The sequence below is a fragment of the Malaclemys terrapin genome, chromosome 1 (genome assembly GCF_027887155.1).
Source record: "Malaclemys terrapin pileata isolate rMalTer1 chromosome 1, rMalTer1.hap1, whole genome shotgun sequence".
NCBI lineage: Eukaryota > Metazoa > Chordata > Testudines > Emydidae > Malaclemys > Malaclemys terrapin.
The window spans coordinates 148,051,885-148,070,014 of record NC_071505.1 but is presented as its reverse complement, the minus strand read 5'-3'; the positions used below and the strand labels follow the sequence as shown (position 1 = coordinate 148,070,014).

Sequence of the window (18,130 nt, the reverse complement as noted above, 5' to 3'; positions counted from 1 at the left end):
AAACACTTCACTCTGACTTTACAAGAAATGCAGTGAGGGGACGTCACTGAGTTACCCTCTGGTGGGGAAATATTTCCACATAAATAGTCTTATCCATTTTGCTGCTAATACCCAAGTTTATTAAAACAATTATTATTTTTTTAAATCAAATTTCTTGCCACTGATGCTGCTTGTTTGTTCTTTGCATTTTATTTACCTTGGGAGAGTGAAAGCAGGCTGGTCAATTTCATTCTATTTTTCGCCAATTTCACTTCCTGACTTTCAGAGTGAAGGAAGCCCAGCTGTGTTTGGCTTCACTCACTGCAGCAAAAGGTATTAATGTAAAAAAGTGATCATAGTTTCATTAGCATTAAAATATAAAACTATCACTATTATTAAGTTCTAGGATGTATAAAACCTAGATAGATATAGATAGTCCAGGCCCTTTAACTCCATGATCTACTGTTTATATTCAGCAACAAAGGATATTTATATGCACCAAAAAAAGCACTCAGATTTTCTGAGCCATGAGGATAATTCTACAAGGCGTTAAGCACCCAAATCCCCCACTACAGAGTTAAGAGCTCTTTGCACCTTGCAGGATATTTGCCTAATCCTATTGGCAGTACAGTGATAGGCACATCAGAAATACACAGAGACAGATGGATAGATTCCCAAAGAAAGAAAAACGGGGAAACAAAATTTACAGTAAAAGGAGATTTGGCACAAAGACTCACTGAAGCTGCTAATGACATGACAAGAATTTATTGGATGGAGAGAACAAGAGTCCTTGGCTCTGTAACTGACTCTAAACAATTCCATACCATCTAAACAACCCCTCCCCATAGTGAACCCTCCTGTGGTGATTGCTGAATGCCATGTGTAAGTCCGCAGCATGGACTAAATGAAGAAAACAATCTGTAAACAGCTCTGCCTTCCAAAAGCAACAGGGAAACAATGCAGCCCCCATGTTTGGATTCTCTTTTCCCATCATGCTGAGATAATCCACAGCTCCAGGCGACAAGCTTGGCAGCGCTCACAGCACTTTCCCGAAGTATCAGGCAGGCTCTGCACATGCAGAAAGTGAAACAGCAAGAGATTTTACCTAGAGCGGCTCCACTGAAAGGGTTGTTTAGCACAGAGGTTCTCAACCTGTTTCTTTCTGAGGCCCCACCCCCATCCCAGCATGCTATAAAAACTCCATCGTCCTCCTTTACCACAACAACTGTTTTTCTCCATATAAAATCTACAGCTGGCATTAAGGGGTAGGAAGCAGGGTAGTTGCCTGGGGGCCCATGCCACAAGGGGCGCCATGAAGCTAAGTTGCTCATGCTTCAGCTTCAGCCCCAGGTGCTGGAGCTCAGGGCCCCAGGCTGCAGTCCTGCATGGTGGGGCTTCAGCTTTCTGCCCTGGTCCTTAGTGAGTCTAACACCAGCCATGCTTGGCAGACCCCCTGAAACCAGCTTGCAGCAACCCAGGGGGCCCCAGCCCCCGGTTGAGAACCACTGGTTTACCGTCCCTTGGTGTCCCAGTCCAGGGGCCTCTTTTAGTGCAACACTCAGGTCAGGGGCTTGGGATCACTGTTGTTGTAGAGGCTGGACCCTAAATGGCTGAGGGCAGGGAGAACTGCAGATTATTCAACTGCAAACAACCTGGACAGTTAAGAAGCAGCCCTGACCAACAACTTTGTTTGAAAGGCTGCAGGCCATGACACCAGATCTCAGTGACCTCAGGGAGGGCAGTAGCCACCTCCGCGGAGATGTCACTGTTTTCAGCTGAATCACCTGTGCAGTGAGGAAGGGAATCGTGATCACTCCCCCAAACCCAGGTTAATACCACTTGGGCAATGTTGGGGCTTATTGGCTTTTTTCAGGCCTCAATCAATAAAGAGAGATACCAAGAGCAAACTAACCTACTAAGATTACTACACCCCCCAGATCTAATGTGATTATTCAAATTTTGTCACTTTGTGCAAGATGCTCCTCCCCATGACTGGTGCCCTCCCATACTGGGGGCACCTGCTGAAAGGGAGGACATGTGACTTCCCCCAGGTGACTTCTCCCCACCCAGCTCCCAGTTCAGGGGCCCTGCGCTCTCCCTGTCCCCTCCCCACCATACTGGGGGGGCTCTATCCTCCCACTGCGCCAGCTCCCCCGGATGTTCGGCTGCTCTCCCTAGCAGCCAGGCCCCGAAGCCACTCCAGGATGCTGCCTGGTGCAGCACAGCAGTTACCTGGGAGAGTGCCGGGCTGCCTCCCACCTGGGCTTGGCTTCCGGGACAGCAGCTGAGCGAGTCGGAGCCCCCCGCCCCTCTGGCATGCTCTGTGCGCAGCAATAGCTGGCTGCGAGAGAGCCTGGCTGGGGAGGGGGCAGCGACTACTTCTGGGGACAGGAGCCAACTCTGAGCACGCCAGAGGAGGCGGGGGGCTCCAGCTCACTCGGCCGCTGTCCCCAGAAGCTAAGCAAGCCTGGACGGGGGACAGCCTGCTGCTGCCGCAGCCAGGCAATCTCCCAGTCAGCCGCTGCGCTCCACCGGGCAGCGTCCCAGGCAGCGTGACTGGAAGAAACTCTGGCCCCGTCTCGTCTCTTCTCTTCCAGCTCTGGTCCTGCCCCTTCCTCTCCCTTCATGCCCCTCCCACGAATCACCTCTTGTCATGATCCATCACACCACTGCAGGGCATGTTGCTGAAAGACAATGTTGTGATTAAAGATTACATTGTGCCAATGCTATGGCATTGTGCTGGGAAACTTACCATCATGACAAATTCATCTGACTGCCAAACACTGACTTCAGTGCACAGAACAGAGGACAAGAGTACATGCATGCACACACACATGCACACCCTATCCCCATCAAGCAGAGGGCATAAGGGTGCACACACATCAGTAAATTACCATTAGCATGGATGCAGAGGAACTCTGGGAGAAGGAAACAACCCTCTTACATTTTAATGAAATAATGAAATGAAATTAGACCTTTTATTACTTTTAAAAGGAAATCTGTAGCCTCTGTTTAGTCACAAACAGCAACAGGGCAAACCACAACACTCTACAATCCACGAATGTGTCTCGCATCTGACCTCTTGGTACCAGCACACTTCAGTCCCTGTGCCTGTAAGTCCTTATCTTCTTTGCTGAGAATGCCTACTAGGGGACCAGATGTGATGGTGGTTTTGTGGACACTTATCCACTGGGAACTGGACTGACGCTCCCTTCCCCCAGACTCATTTCATAGAGATCACCAAACACCCCTGAAATGATCATCACTTTTCAACCCTGCTAGCCCAGCCTGGATTACAAGTAGTCCCCTAAAGTGAAGGATGAGCTATTCTATCACCAGCCCCATGAGCCTGCCAATCTTTTGAAATATCTAACTATAGTTTCTACATCCTGACACCTGCCCCCACTGCCCAATAGAGGAGCCACTCCATGCTGCTTTGTGCTTCCTTACTCCAATATAAGATAAGCATCACTGAAGACAATGAATATTTCAGCAGATTCAGACTCTGAACCAGGCATCTCTCTTCTCCATTCTCATGAATATTTAAACTTCTCCATAGTACAAACCCCTGAATGCTCTACTCATGAGTCAAAGCTACTGAGGGCAGCCACCTGTGCTCTATTGTCTTGCAGGACAAAGACATGTCATGATGTTGTATCATGACAGTCTGACATTTGCACTTGTTCACTGTAGCTCTAAATCAACATGCTGTGGACTATTATCCTCATACTGGGATGCAATGTCAGGGGCATACTGGCATATACTCATCATGCCTCAATAATCTAGGTTTGATATCTCTGGACAACCATTTTTCCACTATAACCTTCCAAGACATTTGAGGTTCCCTGTGATGTCCTTTCCCACTGTTCTGAGATTTCATCTTGCTTGGCTGTTGAATGGTTGCTCGTCTCTGTGCCATTCGGCACAGCTCTCAATTACTGCTGCTTCATTCTTTGTCCAATGCACAGCTATATGGTGATGGGCCATGCAAAGACGAGTCAGAGTGTCGTACATTCATAAAGTTTAAGGCCAGAAGGAATCATCTAGTCTGACCTCCTGTATATCACAGGCTGCCAACGCCACCCAGCACCCAGTGTTTAAAGTGCAGGTCTACTCTGAAAAGTGATTCTAAAATGGCACTGTGGGGCTCTGGTTTATGGTCTCTCAGTGATATCCATACCAAATGTGCTCAGTCTGCAAGTCAAATGAGGGGTTTCTAAATATCAGCCCTGCCAGCTGACCCTGGGATCTGAGGGTCATGCTGGGCTCTTTCCTTGTCACCTCCATCTGCAGCAGTAAAGATTCTGCAGGATAAATTATGCCTCCTCTGTGACACCTATTGCCATTGCCTTCAATGAGTTTGCACAGGTGTCACCAGAGCATGGTGAATAATTATAGCCTATAGCTCCTCTCCTCTTAGCTATGCTGTTTCTGTAGGGCTCACAGGAGTAAAAGGCAGTAAAACCTGATTATTTATTTGATTTATAAAACAGTAGGCGTCTAGCTCACACTGTAGGTGCAGGGGGACAATTAATTAAAAATACAATGTAATTAATCATTAAAGTCAGCAGCTATACACCCAAGAGGAAGAGCTATGGAGAAAGAAGGGGTTGTTTTTAGATAAGTCACTTTTCAGAGCAGAACAGTGCTCTAAGGATGCTCTAACCAGGCTTAAAGGTAGAGCTACAGTTTTCATGAGATCCCTCACAATAGCACCCTAGCATTCCAGACATACTGAGGTCTCCTTAATAACTCCAGGAGCCGAGCAAAGCAGCACTGCTACAAAAATCGGATGGCACAAATTTCAGGATGGTGCAGCTGTGGAATTTAGTTAATAGTTGTGTTGCTGATGAAGAGGCAGAATGGGGCCCAGCTTGTTCCTCCATAGTTATGTTGGCCTAATAGGAGTAAACATTTTTTTGTGGCAGTAAAGTCAGATACACAGATCTGAGAGCCAGAAGGGGTGATAATGCTCATCTAATCTGACCTCCAGCATAACACAAGCCATAGAACTTCCCCCCAGTGATTCCCGCATCAAATCCGTATCTTCTTGTTGTACTAGAACATAAACACCCGGACTCAAGTCCAGATCCTCAAAGGCATTTAAGCTCCTAAGAACCTCTGAAGATCTGGGGCTAACTGTATAGTGTTGGGGTATGTATGAAAGATACATACAGCATAACTGCATTTTGTATGTATAAGGCGATGGAGGAGATACACAAAGGCTGCATAAGAAATGCCAGCTGTAATACAATACTTACGGCTTCTAACAGACAGCTCCGAGTTACCTGGGATCTAATTTCCTACAGGCAACATATACAGTGGCAGGCAAAAGCTCAGACCTTTCTAGTCTGCAAACTACCTGCAATGGAAAATTCAGACTTAGGCAAAGGCACCTAGAAAAAAAAATTAAACTGCATTCTCTGAAATATGCAAAGGGCCAAGTCGTCCGAGGTGCTAAACTCCCTTAACTCCCAGAGAAGACACGTGGAATTGAAGATGCTCAGCCTCTCTCAGGCTTGGGTGCCAAGTGTTCCCCAGTTTTCCCATTGCTTAGAAGTAGAACAATTATGATGGTTCAACACTGAAAGGCACATCAGCTTCCCTCTCTCTCTTCCCCCATGCTGACTGATTGTACGGCAACTGTAACAGTAGGGATGCTCACATCTCATCCCCTCTCACCACCCGAGCCCAAAAATAAAATACACAATCCAACAAACTTCCTGAGGACATATGGCCTTCTGTGAAACAAGTAGTTGAACAGATCCATAATTTGGCATCTTGCTACCAGATGTTCTTGCAAGAAATCCCTGCAGTTACCTAGCAACAGTAGGATCCCACTACAAACAGGATCTTTCCAGAGGATTGCTTTTAATTTTTAAAAATTGTTCAGTGAGGCACTCAGCTGTGTCACCACAAAATGCCAAACAACAAAGCAAAAATGCTTTTAGTGCACTGCCTTTTAGAGAGCTGAGGTGTTTCCAGGATGTTGTCAACACGACTATAAAATAATTGTATTTACATACAATAGCTTTTTCAGAAAAATTATCTGCAGCAAGAAATTTGCAAATTGTGGTTACACCTTCCTGTCACTTCAAAAAGTGCCAATCAGGCCAAAATGCAGGGTTAGTAATTTACATAGGAGATATTTCTATTATCATGCAAACTTTTACCTACAGTATTTGCAACCCAAACATTACTGCTCTGTGCTAATGCAGGACAGTCAAGAAAGCACTGCTAATTCCTCTGTGAAAACGTATGGAGCACTGTCATAGTAATACAAAGAATTAGACCAAAAGTATAACTGGGTTAAAAAAATAAGAGGACAGGTCCAACAATGGCTATTATCCAAAATGTTCAGGGATGCAACCCCATGCTCTGGGTGTCCCTAAATCTCTGATTGCCAGAAACTGAGTCTGGACAACATGGCATGGATCATCACTCCATAATTGCCCTATTCTGTTCATTTCCTCTGAAGCATCTGGCACTAGCCACTGTCAGAAAACATGATACTGGGCTAGACAGACCATTGGTCTGGTCCAGTACAGCCATTCTTATGTTCTTAGAACGGATAAGTGGAACTAACTATTCTAGCTTGATTGTCCAATCTGAATGAAACACAAAAGTAAACAGAGCATTAATGTAGAAAAGCAAGTCAGATTTTAACTGTCCTTCCATTTTAATAAACTACTACCTGAAGTTAATTCCCTGTGCTGTTAGTAACACTGGGAGGACATTTAGGTCCCAATCCTGTGCCTGCACAGAGCTAGATGCAGGATCACAGCCTTATTTTTACAACTTTTTTTAAACCTTTAACCCAGATAAACTAGTGAGCTGAACTTTCCATTAACTCTGCGAAAATTATCAACCCTCCTTCATCCCTACCTGAGCAGCCAGTGCATTTTTTGATTAAAATACATCCCCCAACCCACATTAAAAAGAACAGTTTCTGTGCTTCTTGTTTAAAATTGTGTTTGCCCAACTAGAGGAAGCCTGTACAATTCTTTATCCTCCACCCACAGCAAGGTGCAGGGAGATTCCAAATAGCCCATCACCACCCCTGTCTGAAGAAAGAAAACCAAGATGTAGATAGGGTGACCAGATGGACAGTCCCGATTTTAGGGGACTTGTCCCGCGTCCGGATGTCTGGTCTCCCTATATGAGGGGGATCGCGGCAAGCCGGCCCCGCCGGCGCCACTCACCTTTCCTCCTTGGGCCCACGGGGCCAGCTGCCCGGCCGGCAGGAGCCTGCAGAGCGCAGCCCTGCCCCGGGCACACAGAGAGGCAGCGAGGAGGTCTCACTCCACCGCCTGCTGCAGCGGGGCGGGGCTTATAGACACCGGCAGTGAGCACCGGGCAGAGAGCGCCCCCCCCCCCCCTCGACCCGACCCGACCCTACCCTAGGAAGGAGCCAGAGGGACTGGGAGGGACCTGCCTGCTGGATGCTTCCTGGGAGCTGCTCCAGGTAAGCACTGCTGGGCTCACCTGGCCCCCTGGCAGGTCCCTCTGGGGGGGCTCCCCTCAGACCCACTGCCCTCAGCCCCTACCCTGACCCTGTTCCCTCTGCCTACCCCACAGTCCCCCCTGTGTCCCCCACCCTCAATCCACTGCCCTCAGCCCCCCTGACCTTGTTCCCTCTGCCTCCCCCACAGTCCCTCCCCTCCCCCCTGCGATCATCTCACCCTGCATGGATGTGGAAATCTGTCCCAGATTCCAGGCTGTTGTTAGCCCCTGGGGCAAAAGATCAGCAGAGGTTTCCAAAGGGAAGTTTGCAGCCTTTGCTCAGACCCAAACATTTTCACTTGAGAAAAACAAAAAACAAAAAACCAAACCCATCCTGACACCCATCTGCTCTGTCCAGATTTGCTGTTATCCCTGTTGAGGCCAAAGTGGTTTGAAAAATTAAAAATCCTTGACACCATTGTGTTGCTTCCCCCTGCTCGTTAATCTGATGGACCTGCTGATAATGAATAAAGATGAATGCCCTGGGAGCAATGTGTCAGGCAGACAGTTTGTCAAGTAGAAAAGTGAATGCTGAAGCCCTCACAAAATGCAGAGGCTTTTCTTAACCTGAGAACTGAAAAAGAGCCAGATACCCTGCATGGGTTTGAAAGTGACAAGAGCCTCCCTAGCGACTGACCAGAGCAGTGCCAGGTTTGAAGTGGCGAGGAGGGTCTGTGTCATGAAGTCTGCATTTCCACTGAGGACTCTTCCATTGCCAGGGTAGCGGTGGTGCAGGTCTGCCGCCCGGCACAGCAATGCGGAGAGGTGCCAGTGTAGACCCGACCCACTGCCCTCAGCCCCCTCAGTCCCTGTCCCCGTTCCAACAGCCTCCCCCGCAGTCCCCCTGCTCCCCCCAACCCACTGCCCTCAGCCTTGCCCTACCCCAAATCTCTTCTTCAGCCTCCCCCATCATCCCACCCCCATCGCTCCCCCTGCTGCCTCACCCCCTCAACTTCCCCCCATTCCAGTCCTGTTCCCCTCTGTCTCATCTCCTCCAGACCTTGTCCTCTCCCCAATCCCCTGACCTTCCCCAGCCCAGCCCCATTGTCTCCCCCGCCTCGCCCCACTCTACACAGCTCTCTCTACCCTGTCCCATTCATGCTCCCCTCAGCCCCTACCCTACTCCCCCCATCCCAGTCCTGTCCCATCCCCCTCAGCCCCCCGACTCCCCCAGTCCCAGTCCTGTCCCCCTCAGTTCCTCCACTCTTATTCCCCGGGTCCATCCCCACACACCCACCAACTCCCTCAACCTCCGTCCCCCCAATCCCACTGCCTGGACCCACCCCCATCCCACTCAGGACATGCAGGAAAAAGAAGCAATGGGCTTAAATTGTAGCAAGGGAGATTTAGGTTAGACATTAGGAAAAACTTTCTAACTATAAAGGTACTTAAGCACTGGACAAATTACCTAGAGAGGTTATGGAATAGCAGTCATTGGAGTTTTTTAAGAGGTTAGACAAACACCTGTCAGGCTGTCAAGGATGGTTTAGTTGTTATTACTCAGTCCTGCCTCAGTGCAGGGGTTTGACTAGATGACCTGTTGATGTCCCTTCCAGTCCTACATTTCTGTGATTCACACTGAATTGCCTTGTGCCACTGTCTAGTAGTAGTGGCACACAGTTCTCTGACATGCAGGTTTATAAAATTGTAGTTAATATACAGTTTAGAGCATAGCAATTTTAAAGCTCTGTATGTTCAGACCAACTGAGCTGAAAATTGTGATCTACAGTATTCAAAACTATTAAGATGTGGGCTGAAATAAAATCAGCAGGAATTGCTCAACAATATCAATGGAATCAGCATTGCGCTGCTATATATTGTAAAACATTACAGTGAAATCTGCAAGTATTACATAGCACGCCGCCTTGCCCAAGTGGTAATTAAGCATAACATCTTCCTGTTTCAGCATCCTTAACTTGTATCCCATAGCTCCTAGAAGTTGTTGTTTTTTTCAAACACTGAATGCTGCTAAGTTATGAGTTTTAACAGTTTTTTTTTCTTTTAAACCACAGCACTGAATGTTATTCTAAAATTGTTTTCCAAATATTCTTAAACTCCCAGTTTATCCCCTGCTGATGTTCATTGTGAAAAGTATTGCAGGTCTAATAATAATATTTAGCACTTTTGTAATTCACTTTTCAACATGTGTTTTGTGCCCTCCTCTGGTGGATTTTTAGAGGATAACTATAGCTACCCTGTTTCCCCGAAAATAAGACAGTGTCTTATATTAATTTTTGCTCCCAAAGATGCGCTAGGTCTTATTTTCAGGGGATGTCTTATTTTTCAGAAATGAAAAATGCCTTATTATCGGTGGATGCCTTATTATCGGGGAGGTCTTATTATCGGGGGGATGCCTTATATTACAACGAGAGGCAAAACTGTAAGTAGGCCTTATTTTCGGAGGATGTCTTATTTTCGGGGAAACAGGGTACCAGCTAAGGGAGTTATATCTTGAACACAAGTAGTAGAAGCTCATGCTTTTAAGTCTGGATGGCTCGGGTTCATCTTTGGTGACTAGCTATGATGGAGGTTGCTACACTTATAATCCCTTCAATCAGAGGTTCTGAATATGCTTTGTTGTAGGCAGAGCTAGCCTATAGTTAAGCAACCAAAAATTTAGAATGGGAAGTGTTGAAATGTTGGGAAGCCTTATAATTTTGCCAGTCTGGAACGAACATCCCATCTGAGGGATGGGGGCAGGGAGAGAGGAGAGTGAGACAGGACCAGGGAACTGGGACAAGGAATCCAGAGTGGTAGTGGGGGCAGTTGAAATCAGATGAGGAGCTGGGGCGGGTTAGACAGCAATAGGATAGACATAGACTGCAGGGGACGGGGAAGAAGGGTCTTTGACTACTAGAGACCACTCTGTTCAGGAGCCTGGAATAGACCCAGGATTCCTGAGTTTCACAGTTCCTCTTCTGTCAGCAGATATCTGTGAAACCCAGTGGCAAAAAAAGTGTCGCATACTCCTATAGAGCTGATCTATCACATATAGGATGACAACCTACTGCCTCTGCCATCACTTACTCCATTAGCTCAAGTGGCAGAAGTCTGTGCAGTGGATCTAAAGGTTCATCGGCAGGGTTGGAGGCATACGAGTTTCACGATGATTCCACATGCCAGAATTTCTGGGGCAGTTCAGTTTTGATTTTTACAAAAAAACCTGGGGAAATGCATACAGAAATAAGGTGACCAGATGCCTAAATAGGGGAATCTCAAGCAGGAGTAGAGAGGTTATTTTATCTCTGTATTTGGCACTGGTGCAATCACTGCTGGAATACTGTGTCCAGTTCTGGGGTGCACAATTTAAGAAGGATATTGATAATTTGGAAAGTGTTCAGAGAAGAGTCACAAGACTGATTAAAGGATTATAAAACATGCCTTATAGTGATCGACTAAAGGACCTCAATCTATTTAGCTTAACAAAAAGAAGGTTAAGAAGTTACTTGGTTATAGACTGTAAGTATCTACATGGGGAACAAATAGTTAATAATGGGCACTTCAGTCTAGCAGAGAAAGGTAGAGCATGAGCCAACGGTTGGAAGTTGCAGCTAGACAAATTCAGACTGGATATAAGGCATACCTTTTCAATGATGAGAGTAATTAATGATTAACAATATACTAAGGGTCATGGTGTTTTTCTAAAAGCTTTTTCTAAAAGCTATCCTCTAGAAATTATTTTGGGAAAGTTCTATGTCTGTGCTAGAGCGACCTCTATTGAGCCACACACACTTTCTATACGACTTTTCCATCCACATTTTGACCCAATAGAGCCTTATTTAGCTGGGAAACTCTAACAGAACCATAGTACAACCGGCTACAGCTGCAGATATGCTGCAGCCAATATAGCATAATCAGCACTACTTCTAAGAGTGTAGTGAAAGCTACCAGACTAACCCTTTTAGCCAGAGGTGAAAGTAAGCCGTTCCGGTCGGGTCCAGCATACCGGCAAGAGCCAGTACGCCGTGCTGAACCGCACCGACTTCCGCAGCGGGGATTTAAAGGGCTCTCGGCCCAGGCGCCAAACTGCGGGCGGGATTTAAAGGGCTTGGAGCTCCCGCGGCTGCGAGCCCAGAGCCCTTTGAATCCCGCCCGCAACTCCAGTGGCTAGGCTGAGGCTGGGATTTAAAGGGCTCGGGGCTCTCCAGCGGCGGGAGCTCCAGGCCCTTTAAATCCACGCCCAAGCCCGGCTGCCGGGTTGGGGCTCCCAGCCACAGCCAGTGCCCCAGGGCCTTTAAATCTTGAGAGGCCCCGCCTCTTCCAGATGAGGCCACGCCCCCCAGGACTCCGGCAGTATCGGTAAGTCCTAATTTTCACCCCTGCTTTTAGCATCATATTATTCTCTCTAGTCTCAGAGAGTGTATTCCAGTGGATAAAAGACAGGGCTAGGAGTAGAAATGTAGGTGCTATTGCTAATCCTGCCACTGATCAACTTGGGTAAATCTTCATGCCTCAATTTCCTCTCTTGTCTATTTAGATCGGGGTAGGCAACCGATGGCATGCGTGGCGAAGGTGGCACGTGAGCTGATTTTCAGTGGCACTCACACTGCCCAGATCCTGGCCACCGGTATGGGGAGCTCTGCATTTTAATTTAATTTTAAATGAAGCTTCTTAAACATTTTAAAAACCTTATTTACTTTACATACAACAATAGTTTAGTTCTGTATTATAGACTTATAGAAAGAGACCTTCTGAAAACGTTAAAATGTATTACTGGCACGCAAAACCTTAAATTAGAGTGACTAAATGAAGACTTGGCACACCACTTCTGAAAGGTTGCTGACCCCTGATTTAGATTGTAAAATCGTTAGAGCAGGGACTATGTTTACACAGTGCCTAACACATACTGTAAAATAATAATAATTGATTTATATTTGCTTTTTTTAAACATATATTTGTATTGAAATTGGAGATGGATCAGAGCCCCACAGTTAGGGGGTTCTTGGCTCTCTGGTTTTGTTTTGGTTACGGAAACAAAGGAAAGCAGCTGAGTAGTTTGAATCTGAATTAGGAACCAAATTTGCCCAGAATTCAGGGATTGGATCCTGTTTTGTATCTAAATTAAATATTATTGAGACTTATACATCACACATCCCGACAAAGGACATTTTCAGCATTACTGAAGGCAGCAGTTTGTAGTGTGGCCCACATCTTACTACAGTGATTGTCTGATGGGCACCTCCTCTCCCATTCACAACCTCAAAGCATCCCTGTGGCAACTACTTCCATAAGAAAGCATAAGGGATAGTATCCAGTCTTGATCTGAGACATCAAAAGATGGAGAATTCACCACTTCCCATGGTAGTTCGTTCCAATGGTTGATCATCCTCACTGTTAAAACATTTGCGCCTTATTTCTAACTTGAATTTGTGTGGCTTTAGCCTCCAGCTATTTGTTCTTGTTATGCTTTTCTCTGGTAGGTTAAAGAGCCCGTCAGTACCCAATATTTTCTCTACTTATGCAGTGTGATCAAGTCACCTCTCAGTCTCCTTTTTAATAAACTAAACAGATTGCCTCTCTCTATAAGGCATTTTTTCAGTCCTTGAATCATTTTTGTGGCTCTTCTTGGCACCCTCTCCAATTTTTCAAGATTTTTTTTAACTGTGGATGGCAGAATTGGACACAGTATTCCAGTATTAGTCTCACCAATAACATATATAGAGGTAAAATCCAGTCTGTACTTCTATTCACTTTTCCCCTCTTTATACATCCAAGGACTGCATTAACATTGGGAGCTAATGGTCAGTTGTTTGTCCTAAATCCTTTTCAGAGTCTCAGCTTTCCAGGATACAGTCCTCCATTCTGTCTGTGTGACCTACATTCCTTGTTCCAAAATGTACAGCCTTGCATTTGGCTGTATTAAAACTAATTTTGTTTGACTGGGCCCAGTTTATCCAGCAATCCAGATAGGTAAATTATGAGAATAAAGCAATCTGCTATTTTTGTGTAATGTGCAAATTTTATCAGCAGAGATTTTATATTTACTTCCAGATCAGATCCTTAACCAAAACAGAGCCAGATCACTCGCATATACAGTTAAAAAGGTCATAAAGGAATTTTCAAACTAAGGGCTGGGAAAAAAATGACAGGTAAAGAGGAACACACAGTTTGGACAGAGACATCCTTTAGAGGAGAATTTATTAAAGGAGATTCTCTATATCCCAGTAAAGAGAAGAGGACAGAAGTTGATTAAGTACAGGTAGGAACTCAGAAGAAACAGTCAAACACAAAAAAGACCCATTCAATTGCATCACATGAAGGCAGACAACTAAATATTGACAAATTTTAAGTGCTTGTATACAAATGCAACCAGTCTAAATACTACGATGGGTGAACTTGAGTTCCTGGTATTAAATGAAGATAATGATAGAATAGGCATCACAGAAACTGTGCAGCAGAATGGGTAGGAAAGCCAGGGAGTCATAGAATATCAGGGTTGGAAGGAACTTCAGAAGGTCATCTAGTCCAACCCCCTTCTCAAAGCAAGACCAATCCACAACTAAATCATCCCAGCCAGGGCTTTGTCAAGCCTGACCTTAAAAACCTCTAAGGAAGGAGATTCCACCACCTCCCTAGGTAACCCATTCCAGTGCTTCACCACCCTCCTAGTGAAAAAGTTTTTCCTAATATCCAACCCCACTTCAACTTGAGACCATTACTCCTTGTTCTGTCATCTGCCACCACTGAGAACAGTCTAGATCCATCCTCTTTGGAATCCCCTTTCAGGTAGTTGAAAGGAGCTATCAAATCCCCCCTCATTCTTCTCTTCTGTAGACTAAACAATCCCAGTTCCCTCAGCCTCTCCTCATAAGTCATGAGGTTGAAGTGTTCTCCGATTGGTTTTTGAACGTTATATATGTCCCCTAACACCCCTACTCTACTTGCGCTACATTGATGACATCTTCATCATCTGGACCCATGGAAAAGAAGCCTGTAATGGGGCTTGGCCGAGGTTCGTCCCTCAACAGGGCTGTGGGGTATCCCACCGCCTCGCTCTAGTTCGCTGTCAGTCCTGGCCCTGCGGTAGTGTGGGACAGCAAACACACTGTTAGGGGCTCAGGCCCTTTAGGCCGGGTCTGAGCCAATAGTTCTATACCAACGCCCAGGCCGTAGGTCGGGGGGGCAGCAACCAAACAGTCAGGAACTCAGGCCCTTAAGCAGGGGCTGAGTCAATAAGCAAGAAGAGGTCCTAGCCTCTCCAGGCCAGGGAAAGGGGGAGTCTGCCACCCAAGGAGTGGGTGGCAGGGGGGACGCAGGCCCTCCCACTCCACTGCGTCCCAGCCCAAGGCCCTAGCAGTGGCGGAAACTCGCTGCTATCAGTGGGGATCCTGGCCGCAACACACTGACATCGGCTCTAGCAGTGCTGCAGCCAGACTGGGGTCGGCTGCCCCCAGGCTACTTCCACACTCCCCCTTGTAGGGTACCTGGGTCGTGCTAGTGTCCTCGGCGGTCTCTAACAGCATCAGTTCCTCTGGGTAGGTAGCGAAGGGTAGGCTCGGTTGCGCCTCGGGATAGTTGGCAAGGGGCAGGCTCGGCTCCTCCTCGGAGTAGTTGGACAGGGGCAGGCTTGGCCAGTCCTCGGGGTAATGAGCGAGGGGTAGGCTCGGCTGGCCCGGTGCGACCTCAGGCCGGCCGCGGCCTGCTGCCGTCTCCCAGGTGGGAGCTCGGTCACAGATGTCTGGTCTCTCCGGCGGCTGGTTCTCAACTGAGCTCTGCGGGCGGGCTTTTATACTTCCGGGTCTGCGCCGTGACCTCTGAGGGGCGGGCGCAGGACCCAGTGGCTCCGCCCACGTTGGTGTTAGGGGAGGTTCGTCCCTCAGCGGAGCTGTGGGGTATCCCACCACCTCGCTACAAAGCCCTTGAGGAATTCCACCATGATTTCAACAATTTCCATCCCACCATCAACCTCAGCCTGGACCAGTCCACACAAGAGATCCACTTCCTGGACACTATAGTGCTAATAAGCAATGGTCACATAAACACCACCCTATACTGGAAACCTACTGACCACTATACTTACTTACATGCCTCCAGCTTTCATCTAGACCACATCACACGATTCATTGTCTACAGCCAAGCTCTAAGATACAATCGCATTTGCTCCAATCCCTCAGACAGAGACAAACACCTACAAGATCTCTATCAAGCATTCTTAAAACTACAATACCCACCTGCTGAAGTGAAGAAACAGATTGACAGAGCCAGAAGAATACCCAGAAGTCACCTACTCCAGGACAGACCCAACAAAGAAAGTAACAGAACGCCACTAGCCGTCACCTTCAGCTCCCAACTAAAACCTCTTCAGCGCATCATCAAGGATCTACAACCTATCCTGAAAGACGATCCCTCACTCTCACAGATTTTTGGGAGACAGGCCAGTCCTCACTTAAAGACAGCCCCCCAACCTGAAGCAAATACTCACCAGCAACCACACAACAAAAACACTAACCCAGGAATCTATCCTTGCAACAAAGCCCGTTGCCAACTCTGTCCACATATCTATTCAAGGGACACCATCATAGGACCTAATCACATCAGCCACACCATCAGAGGCTCATTCACCTGCAAATCTACCAATGTGATATATGCCATCATGTGCCAGCAATGCCCCTCTGCCATGTACATTGGCCAAACTGGACAGTCTCAACACAAAAGAATAAATGGACACAAATCAGATGTCAAGAATTATAACGTTCAAAAATGCGCCCTGAGCTTCCTTGTGCTCCTATGTAAGGATGTGATGGTGGGGGGGCGGCCAAAGCCCCTCACTTGATTCTCCTTACTGCCTGTGGCAGCAAGACAGAACCCAGTAAGTGTCCGACCCACTTCTCTCGAGACACACTAAACCAATTATTTTTCAAACTATTTGGTGAAGAAATCTTATCTTCACACTTTCGTCTGAAGAATAATCCTTTAAAAGAAGGTGTGTGCGGGAAGAGGAATTGATTGGCAATCCCCTTGGACACCTCCTTTACAATGGGGTGAGGTGTTTTGTGCCAACTGCCACTCTTCATGGCAGATTCCAAACCCTGAAACAGGCTGATCTCCATCAAGGACAGACACAGCTGATGTCTTTTCTGCCTAGGACAGGGCCATATCCCAGACAGGTGCTCTATGTACAAGTCCTTCTCTTCCAGGATCCTAGAGCAGTCCATGGGGGGTCACTTTGGACCCAAAGGTGACAGTTATGATCAGAGCAAGACTGGATAAACCATTACTGGCCAGTGCTCCCTTGAGTGCACATTCGACCACGGGGTTGGGCATGGGAAACAAGGCAAAGAGGATGCCAACAGAGTTGACACCAAGCACCTAAACATGAGTGAAGTCCTTGGCGTACAAGACCTCTGCACCAACAGCCTCGGCACTGAGTGCCTTGGTAGCGACAGTCTTGGCACCAATTACCTCAGCACCGATAGCCTCAGTGCCAATTACTCCAATTTCTATAGTGGCTACCTTGACACCAGCACTTCGGGCACCTAGGCCTGTTCAAAATGAGTCTCTCGTAATTGGACCAAGCTTAAGCATAGTTCTGAACCAAAGGGAAGTTCCAGAAGGAGGACATAATACATCAGTCCTTTAAGGGCAAAGCCCCACAGCAGTTGGGCAAAGCAAGAAACCCAGCACCCATCCTGGTACCATGATGGAGTTGAGCAAGGACCTGAAGTATCCATATAACCTCCAAAGACTCTCTTTGTATCAAAAAGTCAACCAGCACCAGATCTGGCACTGGCTCCATACCACCCCTCCATGCCACCCTTTGAAGAGTAGATAAACTCCTCCTTGCTGAGACTGAGCACAGATTCTTCTTTCCTGCCATCAGAATATGACCCTTAGGAGGGCTCCAGGGAGGCCCCATTCAGAGCACCACCCCAACTTGCATGGGACTGACACTTAGCCCAGCCAGTCTCAAGAAGGCCAGTACCTGTACAGCATGCCACATGGGCCATATTGGCCTTACTGGGGACTGTGCTACCATGTTTTGAGGAGCAGCTCAACCTCCCATGCACCTAGAAAGAGGAGAAGATCCCACTCCCCAGTGTCTTCACTTGCTAAGCCTCCCACAACTGAACCAGATAGGGGCCCAGAGGAGGAGGAGACAACAGAGGGATGACTACGACAACCCCTGTTTCTATCCAAAAATTTTCCTCACTGCTGAGGAAAATTTTCAGCCTCAGTGCAGCTTTGGGTGGCAACTATACCAGGTATTATTCAGCAAGTATAATCACCTCATGTGAGACAGAGTCACTCCTTCCTTTCAAAAATCCCACCAGAGTACAGGGATGAAATGAAGGAGAACATCAAGCGGGGCAGATGGTCATGAGAATGTCACTGCAGAACAGCCATAGATGCCTTTGATATGGCTACAAGGTTGATGGCCACACCTGTCACAATGAGCCAGGCCTTGTGGCTGTAGGTATTGGGCATACCATACAAGCACCTGTCAAGTGCAAGACATGATAGACAACCTGCCTTTCAAGGGATGGAGCTCTTCAGCCAAGAGGACAGATGAAGCACTCCATTCCCACAAGGGCTAGATTATGGCCTCTGTTCCCTACAGAAATCCCCAAAAGTATCAGCCCCAATAAAGGCAAAGGATGCCTTTCTACTCCTGGGGCTGACAGTCAGAATGCCAGCAAAGGAAGAAACC

At 47.2% G+C, this 18,130-nt stretch overlaps 1 protein-coding gene across 11 annotated transcripts in view; it reads left to right on the top strand.

Moving 5' to 3' along the window:
- Positions 1-18,130, top strand: part of LOC128844939 (uncharacterized) — a 102,869-nt gene that overhangs the window by 13,107 nt on the left and 71,632 nt on the right. Inside the window, exons 1-2 of one of the 11 annotated variants that reach the window (XR_008446569.1) lie at positions 7,344-7,444; positions 9,770-9,862. The exons of 8 other annotated variants lie outside the window; for them this stretch is intronic. Coding sequence is in view for 1 of the 3 variants with exons in the window: in XM_054043117.1 (XP_053899092.1) it covers positions 9,770-9,862 (93 nt within the window). In the remaining 2 variants the exon portion in view is untranslated. Of the gene's footprint in view, positions 1-7,343; positions 7,445-9,769; positions 9,863-18,130 lie in introns of those variants that run through there. 2 more of the 11 variants (XM_054043117.1, XR_008446572.1) reach the window with 2 other exon arrangements.